This window comes from Lissotriton helveticus, chromosome 5_1 (genome assembly GCF_964261635.1).
Source record: "Lissotriton helveticus chromosome 5_1, aLisHel1.1, whole genome shotgun sequence".
Taxonomy (NCBI): domain Eukaryota; kingdom Metazoa; phylum Chordata; class Amphibia; order Caudata; family Salamandridae; genus Lissotriton; species Lissotriton helveticus.
Genome location: NC_136065.1, coordinates 90,797,326 through 90,817,377, shown reverse-complemented (window position 1 = coordinate 90,817,377; position 20,052 = coordinate 90,797,326). Strand labels below are relative to the sequence as shown.

Below are 20,052 nucleotides of genomic sequence, written 5' to 3'. Positions count from 1 at the left end.
GAGTGGCATGGTCCACCAAGACCAGGATAAACCTGTTGCCTAGGGCTGTCTTGGGGTCCGGGGGCCCCACGATGTCAATGCCCACCCGCTCAAAAGGGGTGCTCACCACAGGAAAGGGTTGGAGGGGTGCCACGCACTTCCCTCCGCTCTTGCCACTGGCCTGACAAGTTTGGCAAGATTTACAAAAGGCAGAGACGTGCTTCTTCATCTGGGGCCAGTAGAAATGGGTGACAAGCCTGTGATAGGTTGTGTCTTGCCCCAGATGTCCTGCGAGAGGCACGTCATGAGCCAGACCCAGTAGGAAGTTCCTGAAACGCTCGGGTACTACCAGCACACGGGCTGCACCGAGCTCCGCGAACTTAGGCTCACTATAAAGTAAGTCATCCTCCCAGTAGATCAAATGCTCTTTGGACCCCAGGCCTGCTGCCTGGTCTGCAGCCTGCTGCCGCACACCAATGAGAGAAGGGCACTCCTTCTGAGCCTGGCAGAATTCCTCCCTGGAGGGACCACTCTCTTCCTGCCACTGGGACAGCTCAGGCAATTTCCCCAGTTCGGCCACCTGCTCCCCTGTGGGTTCCAGGGCATCCCCCTCAGGGTCTGCTTCCTCCTGGACCGCGGGAACAGTGGGGGCCGGTTTCCCGCGCCCTCTACCCCTTCCTCTCTTGGCAGGTTCCTGGGCCATTGTTCCAGGCTCCAGTTCTGCTAGACCGCCCTCTCTGGCTGTCATTGCACGGGTGGACACACAGATCCACGCAGGCAAACCCAACATCTCCAAGTGAGTCCTGTGCTCCACCTACCAGTTCTGGGGGTTGCGGAGCGCTGGGTGTTTCTGGTTTTCTTCTTCCTGACAGCATCAGGGTCAGAGGTGACAGTTTGGCCGGCAGGAGGGGGAGCCAGCATGGTGGTCAGGCAGGCACAGCCCGGCACTGTCAGGCGCTATCTCCTCCCGCCTCCCTGGCAGCAGATGTTGCCTTTCATCCACGGGTTGACTCCGACCCCCTCCCTCTGGGGGCTCTGCCGCCCCTGTCACCCTCAGACCAGACAGGCATTCCACAAACAGACCCAGGCACACAGAAAGGTTTTAGACAAGAGAACAGACACTTTCTAAAAGTGCTATTTTCCAACACAGGATTTAAAAACAACCTTCACTAAAAGATGTGTTATCAAATTCTGAGTTCAGGGATATCTTTCACTTATGTCCCATCTTGTTCCTATGAGGAAATAGGCTGGTATCCATTGGGACCAGCCTCCCCCATGTTATTCTATGGAGCAAGATATCCTTACAGCAGTGAGCGCACAAAATGGCTGCTGCCCACTACCAGAGCATGTGACCTGCACTAGTACAGGCTCTACCTTATCCATACACTGCACCCTCCCCAGGGGGGTACCTTGAGCCTTCCATAGGGGTGACTGATGTGCACAGACAGGGAAGGGTTAGGCCCAGCCAGTGGGGACACTGGCCAGGGGGACATGGCAGTCACTGACTGCACGCAGGCCCCGCGCTGGCAGGCCTGATTCACCTTTTTAGGGCTACTCATGTGGGTGGCGCAATCTGCACTGCAGGCCCACTAGTAGCATCTGTCATCACCAGCCCTGGCACACACAGTGCACTTTGCTAGGGACTTCATGGTGATACAAATATGCCAATCAGGTATATTCAATCAATATGACAATTTACAGAGGTAGCACGTACACTCTGGCACTGATCAGCAGTGGCAGAGTGTCCAAAACATCTAAACCATCAAAAACGAAATCCAGCACAGCATCAAAAATACATGAGTCAGAGGCAAAAGATGGGGGAAAAACCACGCCAAAGGTGTCAGGTCTAACAATGCCCTTCAAGCCTGTCTCCTTATCCTCTTAGATCTATCCTCAGCTTTCGATACAGTCAACCAAGAAATACTCCTCGAACTCCTTAAACTCAGGATGGGACTGGATGGCCCCATTCTCGAATGGGTTAGGTCCTTCCTCCAGAACCGCTCTCAGAGATTCCTAATCAATGGTAACTTGCCTGCTCCCTCTCCATTCATGGTCAGGGTCCCCAAGGATCAACCTTGTCCCCTACCCCTTCAATCTTTACCTCGAACCGCTAGCAGAAGTTCTACGCACCACCAATATCTCCAACCACATGTATGCCGACAACACCCAGATCTACATCAAGTATCTCTTGGAAAGGAGATTCTTTCCCTGAACGAGGCCTTGAAGGTAATGGTCCAATGGCTCACCTCTTCCCAGCTCACGCTGAACGCAAAAAACAGAATTTCTTCTAATCTCCCCACCCAAAACTAACCCTGACATTTAGGAATGGCTTAAGGCGATCACAGCAATAAACTGCCCCCCGTCCATAGTGAACTCAGCCAAATCCCTTGGAATAACCCTAGACTGCAGCCTGAATATGCGTGACCACATTAACTTGATGGCAAAAACCGCCAGGTTTCACCTGAGCTATCTAAGAAAACTGAAACCTTTCCTCGACACTCCCGACCTAACAATGGCAGTCAAGACACTAGACATCTCCAGACGCAAATACAGATGCTCTACCCTCTCGGGCCTACCCAAGACAGGGATGTGGAATTCCTATAGCCCGACGCCCAGGACATATTGTTTGGGGTCAAGGGCAACAAGTTTTAATGTGTATTTTGTCCTTGGGACAAGTAGGCCTAACCCTTTACAGCACAAACTCTTTGGCGGCCAGTTTACAGTAACACATTATGGATCAGGGAAGAGCAATATCTGCAGTTAAGGTAATATTTGTGTCCATATGTTAATGAAATTCAAACTTGAATTTATGGTTCATTAATGCAAAGCCTTTATTATTATGCCACATGCTCTTAAGTAAATGTTGTAAGCTCGGACTGTACTACTAACAGTGGTTCCAGAATAAAAATGTGTACACACATTTTCAAAGTTTAGCAATATGAGGCTATGTATAATGCTCCCAGAATGCTCTCCAATTAGATGCAAATATTTGCAGAGGCTTGAATGTAAGTTTGAGGAGTCTGCTTTCAAAATGAAATGTTCACAAAAAATTGCAAGTAGGAAAAAAAACATTTGGCTAAACTACTGTAAAAATGTAAGTACCATTTCTTTGCAACATCATTTAGTAAAATGTGTTGATGTATGCTAGCATATTCCAAAGATATTCATAATGGAAAATGAGTGCAACTAGTTTCAATAAGATTTTGGGAAACATAATAAACACATTGGCAAAGCCATCAGGTCTGAAATTGATAGCGTTTTAGTTTTGTCATTGTCTGACTTGGTTTGGCACGGTTTATGTAAAACCAAAGTGGTGTGGGGGCTGCCGGTTCATCATCATTATAACAAACATTGGCAAAAGCAAAAATAGGTTTTAGCCTCAAAATGCATACATTGCCACAGTAGTTCCTGGCACTGACAAAACTACTTTGTGTGCCGATATGCTCCTTGTGAAAGAGCAGAATCCGGTCAAACACAGTGAAGCCAGCTGACAGAGAGAGAGAGAGAGAGAATATTAATAAACGCAAAAAGCCATGGTTAACGTCAGACCTAATTAGGGGTAAAATTATTAAAGAGTCTCAAAAGTGCACCTATGGTACATGTCCTTGTATTAAGTGCAAATATACAACTTTTGTGAATTCACAAAAAGTTACAGAAGTAGGCCAAGAAATAGTACTCCTCGAAATTGTTTGTGAACTGCATTTTAGCACGAGCAAATATGCATGTGTAGATTTGCTCATGCGCATATCTGAGTGTTTGCAAGTTCACTTTCCCTCCAACCACTTTTTTCCCAACCCTGGAAGAAGTTTCACATCTGCCATGGTCAGGAGCTAGGTTCCAACCTTACTCAGTATGGGAAAACATTAGAGAAGAGTTGGTGAAAATCCTTAAAACATGGAAGTCAGTAGGTATGCACAGACTCAAAAGGGCATTCCAACCCTGGAACTATTGCTAACCACCATCTTCAGCCCCAGTATGTAGACCTGCGAAAACGGGGCAATATAAGGAAATAGCTAGTATTCAAACCGTACTATGGTATGAGCCTGGCATAATCAGAGAGGCTCTATCAGAGATCTTATATAATAAGATTGCTGCCATAATGTGTTGCTGCATTACATGACACAAAAGGGACAAGTGGATTTTGTTACAGGACAAGTAGATTTGTGAAGCAACCTGCCCCATGGACAAGTAGATATTTTATTAAATTCCACACCCCTGCAAGATCTCCTTGGCCCCCTTAAAAGCCTGCCCCAATGCCGCCGCCAGACTCCTAACAGGCTCAAAGAAATTCAACCACATTCACCCACACCTGAAAAGCTCTGAACTGGCTCCCTCTTGAGGCCAGAATTCAACTTAAACTGGCTTGCATCACCCACAAGGCTCTTTTCACCAAATCCCCTGCCTTTCTCGCCACGAAATTAGTGATATCCAGAGGAGCCAGGAACTCCTGGTCTGCCAGAGATCTCTTGCTCCAGCCTCGCTTGCGAAAAGAAAAAAACCTACAATTGGGCTTTCTCTGGGGCTGCACCAAGAATATGGAACTCACTCCAGCCTGCTTTACGAATAATTAAGTCTCTAGCAAGCTTTGAAAAGGAGGCCAAAACCTTCCTGATGTGTGAATTCCTCACCTAATTTCTGCATTGCACTCACCTCAGTGACTTTGTTTTATATCCTATGACTACCTCACCTTGGATTTACCGGATCCACCGCTGGGCATCCCACCCATGAGCCCTTGAACTTCTCGCTCTTGTAAAATGTATGTACCTGTCTTCATTCCCAAATGCTTCCTCCCCCACTCCTATCTCTTTTGTGTACAACCTATTAATCCTGTAAAGCGCTCTGATACCCTAACGGATCAAGTTTGCGCTCTATAAAACACAAAAATAAACAAAATAAATAATGTCAGGAATTACTGAGGTTACACCAAAGGTTACGGGCGATCATCCTAGAATGAGTCGAGAGGTCATACCAACGGGTCAGGGTCCACCATTCTAACATAAGTCAAGAGTAGTCCTCGTTTGTAAGAAGGATGAGCCTCCCTTGTGTGTCTTACTGATCCCTTTTCATTTCTCAACACTGACACAATACTATACCCCAAACTTTTAGCTATGTTAGCGATGTTGGGCTTGATTCCCAAATTGGTCACCTGGGGAAGCATCCCCAGCTGCTCCGCCCACCCGCGCACTTCGCCTTAAATGGCGACCATGCGAACGCGCAGCGTTGACGCGCAGCGTTGACGCGCAGCGGGCGCGCCGATTGTGCGCCGAAGGCGCGCCAAAGGTAAGCCCGTCTGCGACCGGATCGCGACCAGCGCCAGGACCCCTGGCCCCCACCGACGGAAGCCGACCCGACGAACCTACACCGCCGCCGATCTCATCGCACTCAACACCGGCCGCATCCCGGGATGTCACCGAGCAGCCCCGAAGCACACCCACGGACCCTTCAGCTGCCACGCCTGCAAGTTCACCTGCATCCGGACCTTCCCTGCACCCGCCAAGCCGAACACCAGCAGCAACCACATCAAGTGCATCCTGCTCAACACCCGCTCCGTCCACAGACACGCCGTAGAACTCTGGAACCTCCTCGACACCACCGCCCCTGACGTTGCCTTCCTCACCGAGACCTGGATGAACGCCTCCTCAGCCCCCGACATCGCCATCGCCATCCCAGAGGGCTACAAGATCATCCGGAAGGACCGCACCGCCAACCAGACGGGAGGAGGCATCGCCATCATCCACAGAGACACCATCCGCATCACGACCAACACCGACGACACCCTAACCACCGCTTAACACCTGCACTTCCAGATCCACACCAACCCGAAGACCACCCTCAGAGGCACCCTGATCTACCGACCCCCGGGTCCACGCACGCGATTCAGCGAGGACATCGCCGACTTCGTCAGCCCGCACGCCCTCCCCTCCGCCGACTACATCCTCCTGGGGGACCTCAACTTCCACCTGGAGAACAACAGCGACCGCAACACCATCAGCCTGCTCGACAACCTCGCCAACCTCGGACTCAAGCAGCTGGTATCCACCCCCACCCACCTCGCCGGACACACACTCGACGCCGTCTTCTCATCCAGCAAAGACGTCACCTTCAGCCACGCAACAGGACTCCACTGGACGGACCACAGCTGCGTCCACTTCACCTTCAGAAGAACGACGATCCACCACCACCAGCAACAGGTTGCCCGAAGAAGCTGGAACAAGATCACAGCCGACCAGCTCACCGCTTCCCTGAGCCAGCACCCTCCCGCCAGCTCAGCGAACCCCAGCCAGGCCGCCGACAACCTCACGAAGTGGATCAACAACTGCGCGGACGAACTCGCCCCTCTGAGAACCCCACCCAGCAGACCCTGCAGCAGAAAAACACCATGGTTCACCGACGAACTCAAGAGCTCCAAGAAGAACTGTCGAGCCCTCGAGAAAGTCTGGAGAAGGGAACCAACTACGGACAACATGACCACCCTCAAGCTCGCCACCCGGAAACACCACCAACTGATCCGCGCCACCAAGAAAAATACATACAAGGACCGACTGGACAACAACGCACACAACTGCAAGGAACTCTTCAACATCGTGAAAGAGCTCTCCAACCCCAACGCCGGAAACAATGACATCACCCCGTCACAAGACCTCTGCAACTCCCTCGCGTCCTACTTCCACAACAAGATCACGGACATACACAACAGCTTCAGCAACCAACCAACGCAAGCCACAACCGCAACAACGCCACCCACCACCACCCTCCGCACCTGGACTTCGATCAGCACCAAAGACACCATCCGTACAATGAACTCCATCCATTCCGGATCTCCGACTGACCCCTGCCCTCACCACGTCTTCAACAAGGCCGACGCTGTCATCGCACCCCACCTGCGGGACATCATCAACACCTCCTTCGACACCGCCACCTTCCCTGAGAGCTGGAAGCACGCCGAACTCAGCGCTCTTCTCAAGAAACCCACAGCAGACCCCACCGAACTCAAGAACTACCGTCCCATCTCGCTCCTCCCGTTCCCGGCCAAAGTCATCGAGAAGACCGTCAACAAACAGCTGGCCGCCTTCCTCGAGACGAATGGATCCCTCGACCCCTCACAGTCGGGCTTCCGAGCGAACCACAGCACCGAGACCGCCCTCATCGCTGCCACAGATGACATTCGAACTCTGATGGACAACGGAGAAACAGCGGCCCTCATCCTCCTGGACCTCTCCGCGGCCTTCGACACTGTCTGCCACCGCACCCTAGTACAGCGCCTCGGCAACATCGGAATCCAGGACAATGCACTGGAATGGATCACCTCCTTCCTCGACGGAAGAACACAGAGAGTCCGCCTACCACCGTACAAGTCAGACGCCACCAAAGTCATCTGCGGCGTCCCTCAAGGATCCTCACTGAGCCCCACCCTCTTCAACGTCTACATGAGCCCCCTCGCGGCCATCGCACGCCAACACAACCTCAACATAATCTCCTACGCCGACGACACCCAGCTGATCCTCTCCCTGACCAACGACCCCGCCACCGCCAGAGCCAACCTGCACGAAGGGATGAGAGATGTAGCCGAATGGATGACGACCAGCCGCCTGAAACTGAACTCGGACAAGACGGAGGTCCTCATCCTGGGCTCCTCGCCCTCCGCCTGGGACGACTCCTGGTGGCCCCCCGCCCTGGGCACCGCACCCAAACCGACGGACCACGCACGCAACCTGGGCTTCATCCTGGACTCCTCCCTCTCCATGACCAGACAAGTAAACGCCGTCTCCTCGTCTTGCTTCAACATCCTGCGCATGCTACGTAAGATCTTCCGGTGGATCCCCACCGAGACAAGGCAGACGGTCACCCAGGCCCTCGTCACCAGCCGACTGGACTACGGCAACGCCCTCTACGCCGGAACCACCGCCAAGCTCCAGAAGAGACTCCAGCGGATCCAGAACGCCTCGGCCAGACTCATCCTCGACATCCCCCGACGCAGCCACATCTCCGGACACCTGAGAGATCTGCACTGGCTCCCGATCAACAAGAGAATCACCTTCCGGCTCCTCACCCACGCACACAAAGCCCTACACGACCAAGGCCCGAGCTACCTCAACAACCGGATCAACTTCTACACTCCCAAGCGCCTCCTCAGATCAACCAGCCTCGCCCTCGCCGCCGTCCCCCGCATCCGAAGAGCGACAACAGGAGGAAGGTCCTTCTCCTACCTGGCCGCCAAGACCTGGAACTCACTCCCGACCGACCTGCGCCTGACCTAAGACCACCTCTCCTTCAGGAAGAAGCTCAAGACCTGGCTGTTCGAGCAGTAACGGCACCCCCCCCCCCCACCCAGCGCCTTGAGACCCTACGGGTGAGTAGTGCGCTCTATAAATGACCTGATTGATTGATTGATTGATTGATTGATGCTCTCTGCCACCCTTGGAGGGATGCTCTCTGCCACTCTTGGTGGGATGTTCTGGATGTTCTGTCTCCATCCTCTAGTTCCCATTACATGGAACTATTTCTCAGGAAGCTTTTTGGCTGTAAACCAATCGACCTATTTGAGCAGAGCATCACAGTTAAAGGGACATCGTATGACTACAATGAATAGGTTTATACCTCTAATCCCCCCCTAAGCAATATTGATGTGGAATTTGGTTGGAGTTTAGGGTGTCAAGATAATACAGTAATAAATCAAACTTCTTTTGCTGCCGGGCAGCAATTTGGGGATATTCATTTTGCACACTCTGTATTATAATCAAGGGTTACCTTTTGTTAGACTTGGCATCTTTTGGCGTGTTTCCCCAGAGTTTTTGCTTTCTGACCTCCCGGTTTCGACTCTGTTTTTGCTGGCTCAGTGTTTCTGGGCACTTTTCTCACTGCGGATCAATGGTAAAGTGCAAATGCCCCTGTGGTAAAATGTGTTATGGATTGGTGTTTTTATGATTGGCCTATTCGATGTATGTATCATTCCCTTGTAAAGTGCACTGAGTGTGCCAGGGACTGTAAATCAGATGCTGTTAGTGGGCTGCAGCACTGGATTGTGCCACCCACACAAACAGCCTGTAATTGTAACTCTGGCCTGCCACGGCCAGGGCGACTGACGCTGGAATCTGGGGATCACGGTTCGATCCCCTGGGCCGGCGGCAGATTAGCTCAGCACCATGTGACTCTGGGCAATGGCTTGCTTGATCTTCCCGACGGCCCCCAGTGCCTGGAGACCCTTACGGGTGATTGTTCGCGCTTTACAAATGTGGATTATTATTATTATTATTATTGCAGAACCTGTGTGCAGTCTAGTACTGCCATGTCAACTTGGGAAGTGCACCCACTTGCCAGGCTCTAACCTTCCCTTTTCTTACATGTCAGTCACCCATAAGGTAGGCCAAAGGTACCCCCGTGGGCAGTGTGAAGTGTATGTGAAAGGTAGGACATGCCCTGGTGTGTGTGGTATGTTCTGGTAGTCTATTACTGCTAATTTCGTGTTTCACTATTGCAAGGCTACCTGTTCCCATAGGACAGAATGGGAAGTTTGTTTATAACATCTTATAAACATAACTGTCCCTGGGAACTAGGTAGAAAAATAAAGTTTAGTATGCCTGAACTCAGAATCTAAAGACGCATCTTTTAGTGAAGGTGATTTTCACATTCTGGGTTTGAAAATACCACTTTTAGAAAGTAGGAATTTTCTTACTCTGCCATCCAGCAGGCCTCTGCTGGGTTTATGGATTGACTGTCTGGGTTTTGGATGACATGGGCTGGGGGACAGCAGTGGCGCCGAATAGTGTAGGTGGGTCAGGAAAGGTCTGAATAGACCTGGGCTGCATTTAGAGTAGGGGGAGGAGATTTCCTTGGACCTGAATGGGCCTGGCCTGCCTCTGACAATACCGTCTCCACATCCTGCTAGGAAGCCATACCAGAGAAGGCAGAACTGGTTCGGGCTGGGCCTAGACATTCCCTGCCTGAGAGTACAAAGAATTTTGGGCTATAAAAAGTGGAGCCCAAACCCCCGAATTTTAGAACTATTTTGGGCAATGAAGACTGCCAAGAAGAAGAACTGAAGACTGACAAGAAGAAGAACTGGAGAAGCTGGGAGAAGGAACTACCACTTTACTGTGTTGGCCTAAAGTGGCTGCTTCTGTCTTGGGCAGTGAAAAGACTGGACTGAACATTCTGCAATCTCACATTATGCCTTTAATGTATTCCGCTTTTTCACATTTTGCTCCTTGGTCTCCATATACTACCTGCTGTTACTGGAATTGCTTGGTGTGTTGCATTAACTTGTATATAACACAGGGCGTGGCTTGGCTGCCGAGCGGAATGGCTGCCTGAACTCGCAGCTCCGCTGATCGAGCGAATTAATCCGCCATTGATCCGTTTTTCCTGACCTGAGACTCGGTCCCCGTGCACCCCCTGACCGGCAAAGCATCTCCTTCTACATCGGCGGTGTTTTTGCTGCACGGCGCTCCCGCCCTGAGTGAGAACAGACACCCTGCTCCGAGACTGCTGAGGGGCCTGCGAGGACACTGCGCGCAGGGAGCTCGAGTTGTTGCTGGCCGGCCGGAAGTGAGTGTGGGCCAGGCAGCTTATGCGGGACCTGCGCCGCCAGTACACTGATCGAGTGGCGCTCGCTGCGACCCTGGGCTGGCGGATGCCTCTGTGCGGATCCCAACGGCCGAGACACCGGACAGCTCAATTACAGGCGTGAGGTGCAGGGCGCGCGTCCTGAGAGACGGGAGCCACGATCTTGCGGTCGGGAAGGTGCGGGACTCGGCACCCACCTCTACACAGTGAGTGCTCCTTGCGTGCGCGGCCTGGCCGCCGAAGACTCTACGGACCGTCGAGTCCTCAGGCTCACGACCGACGACCAACGGCGCTAATAGCGGGCCGGCGGAAACGAGGCAAGAACCGCCATTTTGGCCTAGTGCGGCTGCAGCGTGTGGCGCACTTAGTGTGGGCGCAACTCGTAGGCCAGAATAACCGGGGTGCTACTTTGGGAAGGCCCCTGGGGCCCGCACAGCCTCACAGTGTGGAGTGTCACCCCTGGGCACATTGGGCGCTGCTGGAGCGAAGGCGGACGAAGATACGCTGAGCGCCACGCGGCGGATCTGGCTGGTGGTGGAGACATATTGTGGTGACCAGCGCCATTGCTACAGGCGCAGGCGAAAAGGGGCCACGTTAAGATAGACGGCCACAGCGGTTGCCACACAGCCTGATTGCCAGACCCAGACGGAAGAGCAGAGATCTCAGGGCAACTAACGTATAGTGCGGTGCAACTGCGTATCGACATGGGGAAGCCTGACACCAGACAACCCAAGATCACGTTCGACAAAGTGTCTAAAAAATCACCGAGCCCGGACGCGCCGGACCAGGAGACGTCGGGAGAGGCCCGCAATGTGTTGCCGGCGGATGACATCAAGGCCATGTTCCAAGACTTAAAAACGAGTCTGCAAGGCATAGACGGCAAGATGGATGCCTTGGCTGCCCGGATGGATAGCATGACTAGACGAATGGACAAACAAGAAGGGGTGGTCGCAGTGTTGGAAACCCGAGTGACTGAGGCGGAGGAATGCCAGACGGACCTCAATAAGAAATTGCGAGGCATGGACAAAGTGCTGTCCCTGATACAAATGAAAAATGAGGATTTGGAAGCGAGGTCCAGACGAAACAACGTCCGCATAACGGACGTGGCGGAAGCGACAGACATTGAAAATATGGAACGCTACATAGAACAGATGATGAAAGATTTATTTGGGGATGGATTGTCGACGATGTTTCTGGTACAGAGAGCACACCGCACTCTAGGACCAACGCCCAAGCCGGGAGCCCCGCCGCGGCCCATTCTAGCCCGCATTCTGAACTACAGGGACAGAGACTCTATACTGAGGCTGGCGCGAAACATGGTGGACTTGCAATATAAAGGTAACCGGATATCCATGTACCCTGACTTTACTCTCCAAGTGCAGGCGGCCAGGAGGGAATTTTTGCCCGCGAAAAAGGTATTTCAGCAGACAGGCACGAAATACTCCTTGATCTACCCAGCAAAACTGAGGGTGCAGGGGCCGGGCAAACCCACTTTCTTCGCGGACGCGAAGGCGGCCCTCAAATTTGCTAAACAGCTGGCTAGGGACCAGAAGGGACGTTCGGCGGAGGAGGAGCGGGGTGCTACTGAGCAGCTAAGTGATATTGAATGATGCACTGTATTGTTGATTGAAACACTGTTAGCAACGCTGTTCACTTGAGATGGGGATCATGTACTAAATGCTCAAAGTTTGTGACCCATGATAGTGATTAATTACTGCTTCGTTTGGCCTGGGGTCTGGGGGGGGGGGGGTCCTAGAGCGGTCAGGCTCAGATTCGCGCTCGATCGTCCTGTCATGAGTACAGGGTTAGGAGGCCCATGACTGCGTACCCCGAGGGATGTCTCCCAGAGTATGGTTCGCCCTACTACTACTGATGTTATTTGGTTCTGATGGGGCGGGCAATGGGGGGGTATATGCACAACCTGATTGGGGGGTTGGAGTGGGTGGGTGGGGTGGGGGTGGGTTAAGTTTTGTTTGGTTTGAACAGTTAACCTATGAAAACGCTATGTTGCACATATCACCTAATTTTGCTCGAATTGTGTTCGTTGATAACGATGCTGCATCCCGAAGGGGGGGATGGACGTGGACACTTACACTGCTGGATGGGGAATCGGGACATATATCCCACCGACAGATTACTTTTTGCATTCTGATGCTCCGACTGTTATTCACCACCATTGTCCTGGCACTGTGATGGAATCTAGAGGCGGCTTAGGATTTGGTGAGACCGCAAACCCTGGTGCGAATGCTGCGAATCCCTCGATAAAATGCCTATCATGGAATGTGAGAGGAATGAATGACAGAAGGAAAGCGAGACTTGTGCATGCATACTTGTCGCGGCAGCACATAGATATTTGTATGCTGCAAGAAACCCATTTGCACACCACTGCTGCATCTCAGCTAAAACACTCTAGATGGGGTGAGACGCTACATGCCCCATACTCGAATTATGCAAGGGGGGTGGCTATCTTGATCCGTAGAGGCCTAAACTGGGTGACACACCAGGTGCTGAGGGATGAGGAAGGTAGATATATAATGCTGTTGGGAGTCCTGTGTGGTGTTCAAATGTTGCTGGTGAATGTGTATGGCCCGAATAGCGACACTCCTGAGTTCTATGAGAGACTGTGGGATAAAATGCGTACACTTGGCAGTGCGGCGATACTGTGGGCGGGAGATTTCAATGTGGTGCTTTCTGATGCCGCTGATAGACAGGGCGCTGCCCGGGAACACCACCCGAAGGCGGCTGAGGCACTGGGAGACATTATCATGGAGGCTTCCCTGGTGGACTCTTGGAGGCTGTTCCACCCGAATACGCGGGCGGGAACTTGCATTACAGCGCACAGGGCCGCGTGGTCGAGGCTTGATTACTGGCTGTTATCCAGAGACCTTCATACTTCGGTCCTGGAGGCCGCACACCTTCCACGATCGCTGTCAGATCACGCCCCAGTGGGAGTGACGATTGCCACCCCCACACAATACATACAACCGTTTAGCTGGAGGTTCCCATCGCAGGCCCTGCTAGATCAGGTCTTCAAGGAGGAGCTGAGAGGCAAACTAGAGGAGTTTTTTACTCTCAATGAAGGGACAGTAGACTCGCCTGGAACGCTCTGGGAAGCCTGTAAGGTGGTAACCAGGGGGCACTGCATGGCGCTCAAAACGGGAGTGCTGCGATCTATTAGGAACACGCTGGAAGAGCTTGAAAAAGAATTAGCAGTTCTGGAAGACACCTTAACCAGATCCCCCACTGCTATGGCCCGTGCCGATTTCAGGGCGAAGCTTACTCAGTATCAGGAGGAAGCTGAGAGGGAAGTGAAATTCCTGCATAAATATGCCCAGGCCAGGCGCTATGGAGAGGGAGACCGCCCTGGTAGGACACTAGCCGCTATGCTTAGAAAACCTAGAGGCGCGGAATATATTTTGGAACTCAAAACTGGCGCTGGTGAACCCATCCGAGCGCCGCGAGATATTTTGCAAACTATGGAATCATATTATGAGACACTGTACACCTCAAGGGTGCAGCCGGAAGACCAGGTGATTACAGACTACCTGGACACGATAGCACTGGCATGGTTCGACAACGGGGCTCACGAGTACATGGATCTGCCAATCACACAGGAGGACATACGGCGAACTATAGCTGGCATGCCCTCTGGAAAAGCACCTGGCCCGGATGGTCTCACGGCGTCGTTCTACAAGGAATACACGGATATTCTCGTGCCCAGACTGTATAAGTTATACATGGAAGCGATTGAGGCGGGTAGCCTTCCCCCGTCGCTTCGGGAAGCCATGATTATTACACTCCTCAAACCCAACAAGGACCCCACGAACCCAGACTCGTACAGGCCACTATCCCTGATAAACCTAGATGCTAAAATTTACGCTAAGCTTCTGGCGGAACGGCTGACACCGATGATACCCCAGATAGCACTGTCGGATCAGTCGGGATTCGTGACAGGTAGGTCCACGTCGCACAACCTGCGCACCCTGTTTGGATTACTTCATTACCTGGACCCCAAGGTTCAGGCTGCGGCGGCCCTATTGGATGCCACTAAGGCTTGTGACTCTCTTGAGTGGAAATTTCTGCAGGCGCTGTTCACCAGATTGGGACAGGGTGAATGGGCAAGTCTCGAGGCCTATACAGATCACAAGAGGGACCAGACAAGGCTGCCCCTTATCGCCGTTGCTGTTTGCAATCGCAACGGAGCCACTGGCGGCACGCCTGAGGCAGCACCACACCCAACGCAGCATTGGCTTCACGTCCAGAGGGCTATTGGTGTCTATGTACGCAGACGATATAACGATCTTTATGCAAAATCCGTCCGAAAACTTTGACCCTCTCATGAGGGAACTAGTGCGATATAGCGGTTTGACTGGCATTAACATTAATTGGTCTAAATCAGCAATGCTACCGCTGACAGACGGCACAGCTCGATGTCACACGGAGTTCCCCATCACTTGGATAGAGGATGAGGTAAAATACCTGGGAATCCACATTAGTCGATCGATCCAAGACCTGTGGTTCTTGAACTATGGCACTGCGGTGGAGTGGCTCGAGACCAAGGTAAATAACTGGGTGACCCTGCCGCTTTCCCTTACGGGGCGGATAGCCATAACAAAAATGGTTATATTACAAAAATTTCTCTACCTCTTTGTGAACATACCACTGCCGCTCACGCTATCCTTCTTTAAACGTATACGCTCCGCACTTTTGGAACTGGTGTGGGCGGGCAAACAGCCTAGAATTCAATGGAAAATACTGACACTGCCCTTCCGTCAGGGTGGTCTGGCGGCCCCAGACTTTGAATTATATGCCTACTGCGCCCAGGCCCAGTACCTGCATTATTGGCTCCACCCGATCCCGTATCAGCCACATGTGGCGGTCGAAAAGGACGTGTCGGCGCCCACCCCCTTGACTACAATGCTCTATCGTAAATTCAAACGCTCACCTGAAGACGTAGACACGGTGGAAACGGTGAGGTGGGCATGGCAAAGTCTAGCAAAGCGGGCAGAAATTACTGAATTGTATGCCCCGTCCATGCCGCTGGGCGGTAATCCGCTGCTGGGGCCATTACAAGACCCGGCTATAGCGGAGAGAGCGCGGAGATGTGGGTTGTCTCTTGCCAGTGACTTGTACCCGGACGACACATTTGTAACGCTGGAGGCTATGTGCAGCTCAGAAGTACCTACGGCTTCTGAGCTACTCCTCTACTACCAACTGCGTGCGACATGTAAGGCCAGATACCCGATGTTTCCGGAGGTGCCCCCATCGCTTGCGGCACTGGAGGACATATTAACCAATAGCTCCTCAAACAAGCTGATTACTCGGATCTACAAAATCACACAGGACGCGACGCCGTGGGTGCGCCCTGGTTCGAAGGTGCAATGGGAGGCGGAGGCGGACATAAGCATATCGGATAAGCAGTGGACATTCTGCTGCACCCAACTCGAACACTTATCGCCTAACTACAGGCTGAGACTAATTCGTTTCAACTTCCTCCATAGAACGTACCGCACGCCGCCGCAACTCTTCAAAATGTGACTGCTATCTGAGGCTAGATGCTGGAGGTGTGGAAGTGAGGATGCAACCTTCTTTCACCTCACATGGCAATGCACACCAGTGCTACAATACTGGGTAGAGGTGTTTTCGAAACTGGGACGCATGATAGGTGAACGGCTCGATCCGGATCCACTAGTGGCCCTCCTGGGTTTCGTGGCGAGCATACCTAGTGCCTCAAGGAAACTAGCCGCGTTGATGCTTTTACTGGCGAAGAGGCAGATAGCACTACATTGGAAACGGAGGGCGCCTCCGACAACTGCGGGATGGATTAACTCGGCACTGTACTGTCGAGACCAGCTGACTGTTTATTGGGAACTCATGCCTCTGAGATCCAGACCTGCTGATATCTGGCAGCCCCTAACGACCTGGTTGACTGGGGAAGAGATAGCCGAATGATGTGGTTGGAGCTGTGGCTGTAAGCTTGGAGCTAGGAGAGTGATGGGGTGCATGGAGATTCGAGAGCTGTGTGTGGGGGGGGTGGTGGTGATATACATGGGTGTTGTGGTGACTGCGGGTGTATGAGACTGGATCATGGGATTGCGTGAGGACGGTGGGAACTGGTATGTGTTTTGGAGCTTCCGGATAGATTAGTCCCCTTCCCCCCCCCCCTACACTTGCACTGCACTGATTAATAATCTGGTGGTGTTGACGAATTACAATTTGAATCGACCAACTGTACATTCAAATGCACATAGCGCTGTTAATTTGGTTGTAAAGGTTCTAAGAAGAGTTATGCTGAACAATATGTACAAGTGTGTAAAATCGTGACTACAAGCTGTGGTCCCATAGATACTACTACTGCTGCCTGCCTCCGGGTTGTTGGCTGAATAGCGGTGTAAACACTTGAAACGCACAATAAAGGTTTTTGAAAAATAAAAAAAAACACAAAAAAAACCTTGTATATAACACTGTGAGAGGTCACTGCACATTCCACAGTGTGTATATTGAATTGGGCTTTCAGCATCAAGTAGGACAAAGTAAATTATTAATCTCTGTTTATTGTGTGCGGCTGTCAGAGTGCATAGGGCCACTGTGCTTGACCCAGCCATGATATCATTTAATAATGCACACACAAGATGAATATTTCACTTACTTCTTTTGTTTTATTTCCCAAACAGTATCTCACCTTCAGGAGTTCCCACGCTGGTGCCTCACACTTCTTTTCTATTTCTGTTATCAGGGCATTGAGAGAGGTGATTTGATTGGACAGTTTGGTGATATTTGCATTTTCTACCATGGTAATTTTCTTCTCCATCTCCTCCAGTTTTTCACGCAGTGTTTGCTCATTTTCTTTCAGGAATTGTTGCAGTTTTTCAATTTCAGATTCAATTTTATTCTTCTTAGTTCTTAGCTTGTTCTGTCAGAAGCAAAGAAAAGCTGGTTAGATATTAAAAATCTTCCTACAAACTGTCCCTAGAGTCGGGGCGCGAGGGGGAGGATGGAGGGGTTGATAGTTTCTTTCAAAGGTCAGACCACTAGCATGATTTTCCTAATTTCTGAACCGTAAACTGTTACTACCTTCCCTTCTCCCATCTTCTGTCCTTCTCACACTCCTGCCCTCCTCTTCCCTCAGATACCTCACAAACTGTTGAGAGGTCAGAATTTGTGAAGCTGCAGAGAAGCGCAATCCATGGTGAAAGCACAAGGAAGAAAACCCACCACAGGCAGAGACAGTCAAAGAGCCAGAGACAGGCTGAGTTGAGAGACTGGCTGAAGTCAAGCGTCAGTCGATGTGACTGACAGGAGAGAATGTAAAAGAAGGGGGTCACAGAAGTTTCAGCCCTTGGGGTGGAAGATACAAGATTTGCGGAGAGCGGGCTGCCTGTCCTGCCAGAAAGATGGATGTGTTCATCCAGAAGGAGACGCTGAGGGGGTGTCCTACAATGGCGCTCATTCAGATCAATGAAGAATCACTGATGTGGTAATTTCACATTCAAAATCATAAAGAAGCTCTGTGCATTTTGTAATAAAATGGAGAATTACCAGATAAATCAATGTTACTGCACTGGTTTCAGCAGGTAATTCAGTGATTCCTATTGAGATAGGTGGCTGTCGGTTATCAAGTGTGGTACATCACACTGTAGCTTAGAGCAGGAGCCTGTGAATAATCAGGTGAGGTATGTCACACTGTGGCTTAGAGCAGGAGCCTGTGAGTTATCTGGTGATGTATGTCACACTGTAGCTTAGAGCAGGAGCCTGTGTGTTATCAGGTGAGGTATGTCACACTGTGGCTTAGAGCAGGAGCCTGTGAGTTATCTGGTGATGTATGTCACACTGTGGCTTAGAGCAGGAGCCTGTGTGTTATCAGGTGAGGTATGTCACACTGTGGCTTAGAGCAGGAGCCTGTGTGTTATCAGGTGACGAATGTCACACTGTGGCCTATTAAGGAGCCTGTGTGTTATCAGGTGAGGTATGTCACACTGTGGCTTAGAGCAGGAGCCTGTGTGTTATCAGGTGAGGTATGTCACACTGTGGCTTAGAGCAGGAGCCTGTGAGTTATCTGGTGATGTATGTCACACTGTAGCTTAGAGCAGGAGCCTGTGTGTTATCAGGTGAGGTATGTCACACTGTGGCTTAGAGCAGGAGCCTGTGAGTTATCTGGTGATGTATGTCACACTACAGCTTAGAGCAGAAGCCTGTGTGTTATCAGGTGAGGAATGTCGCACTGTGGTTTAGAGCAGGAGCCTGTGTGTTATCAGGTGAGGTATGTCACACTGTGGCTTAGAGCAGGAGCCTGTGTGTTATCAGGTGAGGTATGTCACACTGCAGCTTAGAGCAGGAGCCTGTGTGTTATCAGGTGAGGTATGTCACACTGCAGCTTAGAGCAGGAGCCTGTGTGTTATCAGGTGAGGTATGTCACACTGCAGCTTAGAGCAGGAGCCTGTGTGGTATCAGGTGAGGTATGTCACACTGTGGCTTAGAGCAGGAGCCTGTGTGTTATCAGGTGAGGTATGTCACACTGCAGCTTAGAGCAGGAGCCTGTGTGTTATCAGGTGAGGTATGTCACACTGTGGCTTAGAGCAGGAGCCTGTGTGATATCAGGTGAGGTATGTCACACTGTGGCTTAGAGCAGGAGCCTGTGTGTTATCAGGTGACGAATGTCACACTGTGGCCTATTAAGGAGCCTGTGTGTTATCAGGTGAGGTATGTCACACTGTGGCTTAGAGCAGGAGCCTGTGTGTTATCAGGTGAGGTATGTCACACTGTGGCTTAGAGCAGGAGCCTGTGTGATATCAGGTGAGGTATTTTACACTGTGGCTTAGAGCAGGAGCCTGTGTGTTATCAGGTGAGGTATGTCACAATGTGGCTTAGAGCAGGAGCCTGTGTGTTATCAGGTGAGGTATGTCACACTGTGGCTTAGAGCAGGAGCCTGTGTGTTATCAGGTCAGGTACATCTCCCCCCAGCAGGAATAGGAAGGTTTCAGCAGTGGAGAGAGGTGTGTCTCTCTTGTGTCACCGAGAAGGACTGGAAATTTGGTGGAGTCGGGTATGTCTCACTAGTACACAGATAGAGGGTTGTGCTCCTGTGATGTGACAATAGTCCTGGTGGTGTTGTGTTCTTGAATTGTGTCACTAGTCCTGGGAGAGGATTGCACTCAGGGGCGGCTCCACAGAGCGTCGCCCCACTGCTTTCCATAGTGTAAAAATAGGAAAATTAAAATTATAATAACTGGACATTATAATTTCATTTGTTCCAGCTGCGGGGTCTTGGCGGGCGGATCTGCTCGGCTCTCAGAGCAGGGGGAGGAGTGGTTGGCAATATGTAAGTGCGCATGAATGTTCGATTGGCCCTTTGGGCCGGCCAAACAGTCATGCCCACTGTGCATGTTCCGCACCCAGGCTGCATTACAGCACAGGTGAAGAACATTCCCAAGCTCTCATTCCCTGACTGAGCGCCAAACCATGGCACTCCGACCGATCACAACGCTGTGATAGGCAGTAGGAAGCACCCGG

At 51.5% G+C, this 20,052-nt stretch overlaps 1 protein-coding gene across 1 annotated transcript in view; it reads right to left on the bottom strand.

The window, feature by feature from the left end:
- The window catches only part of LOC144752982 (E3 ubiquitin-protein ligase TRIM39-like), a 114,680-nt gene that overhangs the window by 73,674 nt on the left and 20,954 nt on the right, over nucleotides 1-20,052 (bottom strand). The window contains exon 3 of the mRNA XM_078640792.1: nucleotides 17,225-17,455. Coding sequence (XP_078496918.1) covers nucleotides 17,225-17,455 — 231 coding nt within the window. The remainder of the gene's footprint in view (nucleotides 1-17,224; nucleotides 17,456-20,052) is intronic.